The sequence below is a fragment of the Alosa pseudoharengus genome, unplaced genomic scaffold (genome assembly GCF_046254945.1).
Source record: "Alosa pseudoharengus isolate Yale_2024_CS ecotype anadromous, Long Island Sound unplaced genomic scaffold, YU_APseudo_1.1 YU_APseudo_1.1_scf_9, whole genome shotgun sequence".
NCBI classification, from domain to species: domain Eukaryota; kingdom Metazoa; phylum Chordata; class Actinopteri; order Clupeiformes; family Clupeidae; genus Alosa; species Alosa pseudoharengus.
The window spans coordinates 15,165,952-15,176,861 of record NW_027468881.1 but is presented as its reverse complement, the minus strand read 5'-3'; the positions used below and the strand labels follow the sequence as shown (position 1 = coordinate 15,176,861).

At 40.8% G+C, this 10,910-nt stretch overlaps 1 protein-coding gene across 4 annotated transcripts; it reads left to right on the top strand.

Annotated features, from left to right (window-relative positions):
• The first annotated feature begins 2,300 nt into the window (after positions 1 to 2,300).
• LOC143114783 (apoptosis facilitator Bcl-2-like protein 14) lies at positions 2,301 to 10,541 on the top strand. Of its 4 annotated transcripts, none has more exons than XM_076276544.1 (6): positions 2,301 to 2,408; positions 3,555 to 4,222; positions 4,710 to 4,853; positions 4,974 to 5,053; positions 5,391 to 5,657; positions 9,140 to 10,541. In XM_076276544.1, the coding sequence occupies exons 2-6, from the start codon at positions 3,571 to 3,573 to the stop codon at positions 9,188 to 9,190; spliced, it is 1,194 nt and encodes a 397-aa protein (XP_076132659.1). In that variant the 5' UTR covers positions 2,301 to 2,408; positions 3,555 to 3,570; the 3' UTR covers positions 9,191 to 10,541. The 4 variants fall into 4 exon arrangements, with proteins under 4 accessions (XP_076132659.1, XP_076132660.1, XP_076132658.1 ...); XM_076276545.1 differs by having other exon boundaries at positions 2,301 to 2,413; positions 4,977 to 5,053; XM_076276543.1 differs by having other exon boundaries at positions 2,301 to 2,413.
• Positions 10,542 to 10,910: the final 369 nt, after the last annotated feature.

Genomic DNA, 10,910 nt, shown 5'->3' with positions numbered 1-10,910 from the left:
GGCTGACGCATTTTTAGCCAAAGCGACTTACAACATGGTAACAATTTTAAGTTTTAAAGCGATTCTCAACAATTTTAGGACAATTTAACAATTAGATATTCTGTAGCCTACTGATTATCAGTTTGTCGCATGTTTAGACCTTGTATGTGTGTTGCACAACACATGTTGCACTTGGCGATCATGGTGGGGATTGATATGGTAGTGGACCATGATGGTCCTAGAAGAAGTGAAGGAGCAGTACCCCCCAATTATGGTGGAGTAATTCGCACTCTGGGTGAGTGCCCAATGATATCCCTTGGACAATTCCCTATATTCAGCTCTAAAGTTGACCTAAGTAGCGATTTGTCCATACAAATACTAATTTATTACCCCTTTGGAAGGACAGCGTAAAATGTAAACCCATTTTTCCTTGCAGTGTTGCCACATTGTGACCAACGTAAGTGTTAGATACAACTTTTCTCTTTTACGATCCCCTCTGGACATGTCTGAAGTTGGAAAAAATGAATAGAAAAGTCAACTGAGGGAGCCAAAATGGTCAACATGGGCTGTAAACCCATTTTTTTTGCGCCGCCAATTTAATGTCACCCTATAGACAAGTTAAAAGCATTATATCTGTCTGTTTCATCATCCCCTTAGAACATTGAAAGTAAAAAAAAAGTCACTTACTTCAGGAGCTTGAATTGTCAGGTGTGTCAAGTCAAGACTAAAATGTGAAAACGATACAGATAAGATACTGAGAGAGAACATTAGGACATGGACCCCATATGATGACCTTTGGCCCCATGACCTTGAGTACCTAATAGCTGATGTTCATTCTCACTACAGGACAGTATTAAAAACACTTAATGGATTTGACATGAGGATTTATGCCAGGGAAAACATCCGCCGAGGTAGGCCTATGCAGAAATAATGGAGGAGACGGACGCGAAGACCTCCCCGATGCAGAAAGAGTTTTCTCCACCAAGTTAATTAATTCTGTATATTGGGACACCTTACAGGATGTTATTTTGTTTGTCCCCCATGTTGCCAGTCATTTATGTAAGCAATAGGCATGCATTTATAGCACAAAAAGGGAAATGCAGTTCAGTTTAAAAAGAGGCCGACTTGTTAAATTTGTCGTTCTACATTCATTGGTTACGGAAATTATGGTGGGTTGTTTGCCACGTCAGTGGTTCTCCACTGGTCTGGCTTTGGGACCCACAATTTCCCATGTTCATAAAGTCTATTTTTTTAGCGTTCAGGCCAATGGATATGGTAAGCTACATAGTAAGACATGCAAAGTGCCTGTAGGCCTTCTTGTTTGGAACATGCCGATGTTTGGCATTAGCCTACATTTGTGAAGTCTTCAACTCTTGATGTTACCTTTCAAAGTAGGCTACTCGACAGTCGACAGGTATGACTTTGACAGGGGTGCCTTGTTTCCATGTGGCATTTTAGTTTTGATGGTTTCATGCTCTCATGTGCCATGTGCTCTCACCATATCCGAGCCTACTGTAGGCTACTTCAAATACAGCCTACTTGCGTTTACCACTAAAATTATGTCTAACATGACCTGTCACATAAACATTGTCTATGTCCATGGCAATGACTGATGTAGGCTACGAATAAAGTTTATCAAAATAAAGGTCCAATATTAGATCTGATAAGGTAGCATTTTAAATTGACGATTTCTTTTATTTATTTTTAACCACAAGCTCTGCGACCCACCCAGAACGGTTCCGCGACCCACCAGTTAAGAAACACTGTGCTATGTTACAGTTGATTCCACTGTGGGATGCTGTTTATTTTACCAGATATGGGATGCTGTTTTTTTACCAGATCTACTTCATAGGAGCCCCAATGTACAGAATTAATAGCCCTGCCAGCCAATCAGAAACTAGTAGCCTATTTCTTGTCTCTTGGGGATATGTTTTCAATAATATGCCTTAAAAAGTTGGTATACCATGATTATTGTGTGGATATTTTTGTATTTTCAAATTACTAATTACTTGTATTTTAATTAAATACTTTTTTCAGTATTTTGTATTTTATTTTGTTACATTTTATGAGCCAGTATTTGTAGTTTGTAACAAAATAGTTTTTGATGTATTTGTTCCCACCTCTGATTAGAAGTTAGAACTCAGATGAATGCACTATTTCAAACAGACAGGCATATTTTTCACTTCTGTGAAAACATAGACCTTGAATTTACTAGAAAGATTTCGATGGCATGTAGCCTACTACTAAATGACGATCCTGTAAATTGTGATCAGGGGTGTGGCCTGAGTGATACGTTGTCTGCTGGCCTGGGGGGAAAAAAAGGGACTGTTCGGCGAGATAGAGTTTCACCTACGGCGATGATGTCATTATGAACAGTTACATTGTCGCTTGTGCCGTCTGTGCAGTGGGACGCTTCATGAGAAACTCCAGTAAGGTGAGTTTATGTAAACTATCTGTTTATGATAAAAGAAGTCTGCCGTATTTTCATGTTTTCTGCAAACATAAAGCTAGAAGGACGTAAACTAACTCGTGATCCAGAAAAGTTGATTTTCCATGATGACCATGACCAACCTAGACAGGCTGCTGGAATGTTTTCAAAATGTAGCCTACTAGGCCGGGCATAGCCTATGTTAGTTGTTGAAAAGGTTGGAAATGTTTATTTTGTTCCCATTATCCTTGACAATGGTTGTGTTGACGGTAACACTATGCAAAAAGCCAAACTTCCGCATTCGAACTCCGAAGAAAGTAAATAAAGCGGAATTGATAGTCACTGCCAATGTATGGTGATGTAGGCTAATGTATCCATTTAATTCATAGTGCTTAGTAGATTCTTTTATAGCCCAATTGCAATGTAATAATGCCGCAACAACGCTTTATGGCCACGTTCATGTCGAACACTACGAAGTAGGCCATATGGGTTGCTTGAAGATTACACTGTTTTAAGTAGTAGGCTATATCTCAAGTGATGGATGTGTAACAGTGACGAAAATGCTAGTAATTACCAATCTGTAGGCTACCACGCGAAGTAACGGGTCCTATTAAACAGTTCAACAATACATTCCAGGTAGCTACTATAGCTCGGTGCTTCTCTGTAGTGGGCCCAAGGGGGCCTCAGCGAGCTGGACGAGGGGCCCTGAGATGATGGGGATTAAACAATGAGCCTAATCTATCATGTGAAATACAACCATTTATGCAGAGCGCCTCATAATATTCTCTCAAACTCCTTTCTATCTAACAGTAATACAAATGAGTCATGGGGACATGTGAATGAGGAAATAGAGGTATTTTTTAAGATAATTTGGAAGCAAAATTATTTTTGATCATTTTTATGAGGTGTGTGTGTAGGCTAGTGTGTATAAATGGAATTACAATGACAGGTAGACAGTTTGCATGTCAACTAAAATTGAGCTGGTAGTTTGCTCCTTATTATCAATTAAATATGTAAATTAGAAAGGGGCTTCATTAGTTAACTGTAGACTGGCCTGTATTTCTTGTTGCATGTCATCAATTAAACTTAGCTACCTTGATTCTGCTTGATCTATTTCACACTACTTGTATTTTGTGATTTTCTTTAGATTCAAAGGTGCTGTTATGGAGACAGACAATGTTGCGTCTCCTCCCAGCCCTCAGCTTCTGTTTCTGGGACAGAAGTCCACCAAACGTCTGCTGGAAGTATACGTGAAACGCACTCTCAGTCTAAATGATAACACTGCCAGGCCTCAACGGGTCAAACCTCGGAAATGGGTAATAGTGGACAGCAAAGGCAACCGCATCAGAAAGGCGTCAAGTGACAGCTCAACATATCGTCTGTCACGTGAAATATCACAAACTGAGCCAAAGGAACCGAGCACAGACACAACCAACGACTCTCACCAAACAAAATCAAAGCAAACAGAAATCAAGCCTCAGACACGGAGAATTACCAAAAAGGCATCTATACTGAGGAGTTTTATAAGTCTTTTTTCCAGGAAGAACCATGAAGCCCAAAACAGTGCTTCAGTGCCAGATACCCCTGTGTTCAGTGGGCCTGCGGATGGCTGCTTTGCCACAGATGCATGCCCCCCTGTCCCTGAGATGCCCAAGACAGAGGGGGATGGAAAAACGCTGCGGCATTCTAAATCCATCAAGAAGAGGCTCTCGCTGAAGAAGCTCTCCTTCCGTAGCCACCATGATGCAGAAAAATTGGATTCAGTCCGAAGGCAGAGCAGCCTTGCCCTTGCTGATGTGGTACGAGTGCCGGATGGTAAGCCCAGAATATGGTATGGTTACTAAAGGATGACTCTCTGCAGTTACACTGTAATAGTGGTAATTGCTGAAAATGCTAAAACAAAATGATTGCCCATGCCTTGAATTCTTATGAATTTGTTGTTATTATTGTTATTATTATTATTATTGCACTGTAGCTTGAATGTTATACATCACTTGTTCTGTAAGGCGCTTTGGACACAAGTTTGTGTGCGTGACATCCCACGTCTTTTCTTTGGCCTAGATATATAGTAACTCTCCCATACTTCTGCCAGTGCCAGATGATCTACCATTTTAAGTTTCATATTAGTGTTGTGAAGTTTTTTAATTCTGAAATCCAAAATCAGACTTATAAATTTTTTTTAATTTTCTGAGCAAAAAAAATTTGATTGGCGTGTGTAAGGAAGGTATCCTGAGAATATGAGTGTGAGTGGTTAGAATGAATTAGACATTTTTGTAGTCATGCCTCCTCTGTTTTCCCGAAGCAATTGTCTGTGTGGAGCCCTCAAGTACATACTTTGAGAAGGTGTCAGAGGAGTTCGAGCGCATTGTGAAAGAGGTGAAAGAAAGCCCAACAGAGGAGGAACAATTTTGTGCTGCTATACTAACTGATCCAAGGCCTGCTGAAGGTATTGAGTCACTCATTTCATATATATATGTTTATGTGTGTGTGTGTGTGTGTGTGTGTGTGCACTTAACCTGATGTACGTTTCAGTTACCCTCTGATTAGATGTGATTCTGTATTGCAGCAGCCTCAGACTCCATTGATGACATTATTGAGAGAATGGTCGATCTACTAAAAGAGCACGGAGATGAGATTAATGAAAAGGTACAGTTTCAAATAATCATACATTTGAATGTTTGACAGGTAAGCTGACCTGTGCAAAGATTCACAGGCATTTAAAATAGCCTACTGTTGTGACAAGCGAGGAGTCAAGGCTATTCTTTGGCATTTATATGTGAGACATTGACTTCTCTTTAATCATTGAAGATCCATGCTGACATTAATTAAAGTAGGGAAACCTGAGTACATTCCAAAACTACACATTTAACACAAATTAGAACACTACCCATTCATACCAGTATTCAGAGAAGGATATGGGGCAGAACAAAATCTGCACCCCCAGATGGATGTCTCAAGTAAAGTATATGATCCCATTTCCCAGATTAGGAGGAACAGTAGTGTGAGCTCCTTCTTCCAGAAGCTCAGCTACAATAATTTCCAGCAACTAGCCGATCGCTATGTGGCTGCCATCCCTGATCCACTGCCTCAGTCGACCACAGCTACCCCACAGTTGGTGAAGCTGGCCTTCACCCTGGATTTCACAGCCAAGGTGGCTGGACTGTCCAGCCAAGCCATCGGCCGTGTCATGGGGTTTGGAAACCAGTACATACAGGACCGTTTTACCCAGATGACAAGTGCCAACTGCCTGGTATGTAATATAGATTTGAGTTAAAGGAAAATTCCGGTATTTAGCACTTTGAGTCCCTTTTCTGGTTTGTTTTGGACCGAAATTTTGACGATTGGTCCTGTCTCGACTTTTCTGACTCGTTTTGAATCGCCTTTGACTAGTCAGAGTGGCTGCCTACAGGTATGCTCAAACATGTCCTAAAACAACCCTTAACGTTCATTTTCAAAACTGTGCAACTCACCGAGTGGTTAGTGGTGTTCGTTGATGTTCCAAAACAAGTAGCGTAGCAAAATACAGTTTATGTCGTGTTTTATTTGGCATTTTGTAAAATCCCATTGATTTCTTAATGACTCATTGCACGTTGATATTACTGCGCAACTGTCTATGCTTCAGGCTGAAATATTGAGCAGAAGTTTATACGCGGTTGTGAGGTGTCTGAAAAAATAGTTCCACAATAGCAAATAAGACGGCTGGAAATCATACATTGCGCCGATATATTTGAATTGAATAATCAACGAACACCACTAACCACTCGGTGAGTTGCACAGTTTTGAAAACGAACGCTAAGGGTTGTTTTAGGACATGTTTGAGCATGCCTGTAGGCAGCCACTCTGACTAGTCAAAGGCGATTCAAAACGAGTCAGAAAAGTCGAGACAGGACCAACCGTCAAAATTTCAGTGTCCACCACTCTAGTTCATCCAAAACAAACCAGAAAAGGGACTCAAAGTGCTAAATACCGGAATTTTCCTTTAAAGGTGGATTCCTTACTGGTACTTCTGTACACTTTTCACTCATGTTCAGTGTTTGAGTCTCAAATTGAGCCATAAACACTTCCAGCCAGTCAACACTGTTTCAAGAGCGAGGAAGGTAGGGGTGTAATTATGACCGCCACACTATCGAAGCGGCGGCCACCGGTCATTTATTTTTCTTCTGGATTGTTTTTATTTTTTTGTTTTTCTTCAGTAAATTTGTGTCGAAAGGAGGGTAGGCCGGACACAATTTTCTGTGAATATCTCGAGAACTGTAGGGCTTAGGATGACCAACTTTTTTGCATATGTTGGTCTCAAGGGGCCATGTCAAGCCACCTCATATCCACTCATTTGAGGTATAGCGCCACACACAAACACACACACATAAACACATATGCACACACACGTACGCACGCACACACAGTACACATGCAAGCACACACACACACACACACATGTAGTTAAGCAGACACACACACACACACACACACACACACAGATAAACACAAACACACACACACAGATAAACACACACACCCCCCATTAACCCCTCACACACACTCACAAGCGAACACACACAGAAAAGCACACATACACAAAAACAAACACATACTATACCATACCTGTCAACACTCCCGTTTTTCCCGGGTTTCTCCCGTATTTCAAGGTCATCTCCCAGCACCCTCCCGTTTTGTTATTTCTCCCGGAAAACTCCCGTAATTTGCATGGCCATCAAACTTCATTTTAAAATCATTGATCCATTCAGGTTGCCAGATTGTGTATGAAATAATACACCCTACACATACACGATCACTTAGTTTCAATTTCAACCGTTTTGTCATAGGCTAAAACCTGGCAACCCAAAACCCAAATAAGGAAGCGGGTGCCGACTGCGCAGCCTGAGTCTCGTCGTAAGCAAGCGGGCTAGTTGAATGGCCTACTCCAGAACTAGCTGTTGTGAAATTGTTGGGAATTTAATTGATTAACACATCACATGTACTGTTATTGAGTGTTGTTGATACACTGAACTTGTGCTCTCGGAACCAAATCTGACAGCAAGCAACTTTAGAGTTTTGGAAGTAGACTGCAGGCAGGCAGCTGGCGGATACATAACTGGCATGCGTAAGGTAATGGTAAGGTAAAAGCAACGACCGAAATGCAGTGTTAAAACACGTGTATGAAACGTATTAAATATGCAAACACAGATCCGGTATAAACACTGACCCCCCCCCCCCCCCCCCGAAAAAAAAATCTCCCGTTTTTGGAAAGCTAAGTGTTGACAGGTATGTACTATACTCACACTCATTTACATACACAAAAGTAGCAAGAGTAGGGGATGGAATAAGATACATCTAGTTTGATTGGTAGTTGAGGTCCAACAATCATTTGTGAAAGTGAAACCAAATAACAGACTTCATCTTTAAATGTATTACAAGCTTTCCTTTTCAAGGAAATCGTCATCGTTCCTTCAATGGTCAACGTATTACGAGAAAGAACATTATTTTCAGTACCACAAGTGGGGTAGGATTGGTATTGCACGAAGTTTCCTCTTTCTACTTCCATCTTTTTATTCTTGGAATTGGCCCTATTCGGTTGTTAAGCCAGTCAGTTTTCACAGCCTGTAAATCATCACCACCTTTGTTTTAGGGTAAAAACTACTAAACCCCTTCTACTGCACTTTTTACCCCCCCCCCCCCATAAATGCACAAATTTCACTGCATTTCTTACTTCCAGTAACTATATGCATGTGACAATAAACTTCCTTGTATCCTTGTAAAAATGCTTAACTCCAACAGAGTAATTAGTGTAGCTGTGCAGCCGAATGATATAATCAAAGGTAATGTCCAGGCCTCCATGAAAAATATGATTTCTATGGGGAAAAAACGAGTGGCTCTGGGACCAGTTCAAACCGGAGAAAGAATTATCTGCACATTATTGCATCGTGACTTAACAATCGGATGGGTGAGAATAATGGCTATGATCAAGTTCTCTTACATTTCATCTATTTTATATTCTAAGTACCAGTCAGTCTGTCACGGAAGGATGAGACCAAACGCAAGTGCAGGACTCTTGTATTTAATTTCCAAAACAAAACTTCCACAAGGGCAATTAATAAAACACACAGGAGATACCAGCCAAAACAGAGAACGAGCAATGAGAACAGGAAAGCATATTCAGTAATGGACAGTCTTCGTCGTCTGAACCAAGGCAACACAAAGAGAGGCAAAACAGGAGGGTTTAAATAGGGGTGAGGACAGGTGCAGGGGATTAACTGAAATGAGTGACTCATTAGAAGACCGGGGATGCAGATCTGGTGAGTGGAATCAGGAAATTGGTGTTGGAAGGGGGCAGGGCTGTTACACAGTCAGTCTGTCAGTAAAGGCTCCTGCACACAGTTGCGTGCGTTGCAGTGGTGGAGACGCATCCTGTTCACTTTACATGGACTTACGTCACCCGTTGCCGAACTGAATTGTGGGTCCGTTGCGTTGCGTTGCTCCCGTCGCTCGCGTTGAGAAGTTCAGCTGTTGTTGCACCGACGGGCGGCACCAGCCAATCAAATTACGAACAAGCGAACAACAGACGGCACCAACCAATTAAATTACAGTTATACCTTAAGTCATTTGCATAGCTACCATCGGGAACACCCACTGGCATGCGTTGACGGAACGCAACTGTGTGCGGGAGCCATTAGTCTGTCTGTCTGTATGTCTCTCTAGTTGTGTAGATGACACTTTTTAACTTTTCCCCCCCAGGGCCAGCAATCTCAGAACATGGGAGACCAAAGCCTGATGGATCAAGACTAGAGTCTGTGAATGATGATGCCCACTACCATTCAAGTGCAATACTTAAGCCTTTGAATATTACCTGATATTTAGGTATACAATAAGTCTGAAGTTGCCAAATAATCTTGGTGTGTCCTGAAATGCTGTCAAACAGCATTTGGATATTGCCTGATATTTAGGCATGCATTACGAAAGTGAATTGCAGAATAGTGCAATTGGTGGTGGTCCTCAAATACTATCTTTCACAGTTGTGTTGATGCTGCCAATAATTTTATTACTTGATGTGTAACTGTATTTGCACCTGGAGAAAACCATCCTAAGGATTGCTTTGAATAACTGTATAATGTGGTTATCAAATGAGCTTGATGATTTTATTACTTGATGTGCATCTGTATTTGCACTTTGGGAAAGCCATCCTAAGGATTGCTTTGAATAACGAATGACCGTATAATGTGATTATCAACTAGACAGCTAGACAGGTTTGGACTAATTAAGGGAGTATTCTCTTGCCTTGTGTGCACATCAAATTCCATGGGATATTTTCCTGTGTCTATATATTTAAAAACATTGTTTTAGAATTGTTTTAACAGTGGGGATAATCTGGTCATCATGCAGGGTAATACAACTCGGGTTTTTTATTATGTGTATGTTCTTGACCGCATTCACACTACTGTTGAGTGTCCTATCACAGGTCATACATGTAAGCAATACCTCCATGGTTTGCCTTTTATCAAATATCATAGAGGCATGGAAATAGCTGGAATAGGCATTTCCATGACCTTTCCACAAAATGTAAACTTTTTCACTTTCGAGATTTGACTCGTACTTGAAAAGAATAATTTCTTTATAAGTTGAACAGATATCTGAACCAGCTAATGTTCTGCATCTGATGTGATCAGATGTCTGATCTGAGTAAACGAAATCTCTCAGCTTTAAGATCTACAGTATGTCCTTCTCAGTGGAAAGCCATAGTCTGTAGCCTGGCATAATCAATCACTAGAAATCCAAAGTGTGACGTGCCCAACCACGGTCAGATGATTTTGACATGAAGTGATGCATAATGTAGCAGTTCTGTGCTCGAGAGACAATGAGGGGTTTGTTGACATGATGCAAATCTAGTGTCATAGGACTTACCACCCTGCCTGTTCTCAATATAATTTCACACATGGATTTCACAAATGGAGTGGGTTAGTGAAACTGTGACATTGAAAGATTCATTTAAGAGCAAAACATCGTCTGACTTCCAAACAGTGCACAAGATCACGTTTTGTGATCATTTACGTCTGTCATCTAGTTCTTTATTTGTCTGTGTCGTTGTTGGCTGAACTGTGTTAGTGTCAATATAATAAACAGTCATTTTTTATTAAATGTTTATAGGTCTTCATATCATAATTAATGTGCACAACAGTCAAACTGCACTATGTGACCATAATGCTACCTATAACCTAAAACAGCAGTAGGCCTACTTCACGTCATACACAAATGTTTTATCACACACCTCGGACAGCTACATATAAATAAAATAAAATGAGATACCACTGTAGCACATATGATATAGATGAGATAAGATGGATGTGAAGCACTTCAGTACTTTCTGAACCAGGAAGGCAAATAATCTGTGGGATTCCTTGGTGCCACCTCTTCATTGTGTTCCCAAGCATTTGCAAGAACACTGAGTTAATAAAGCAGCCAGTGTTGCCAAAGGTTTTACATTTGTTTGTTAATGTTAGCTATAGTAGAA

Excerpts from the sequence above, each read along its gene's own strand:
- LOC143114783 (XM_076276544.1), top strand. The coding sequence starts at position 3,571 with ATGGAGACAGACAATGTTGCGTCTCCTCCCAGCCCTCAGCTTCTGTTT. Across the intron at positions 4,854-4,973 it reads TGATCCAAGGCCTGCTGAAG|CAGCCTCAGACTCCATTGAT; the intron begins GTATTGAGTCAC and ends TCTGTATTGCAG. Across the intron at positions 5,054-5,390 it reads GAGATGAGATTAATGAAAAG|ATTAGGAGGAACAGTAGTGT; the intron begins GTACAGTTTCAA and ends CCCATTTCCCAG.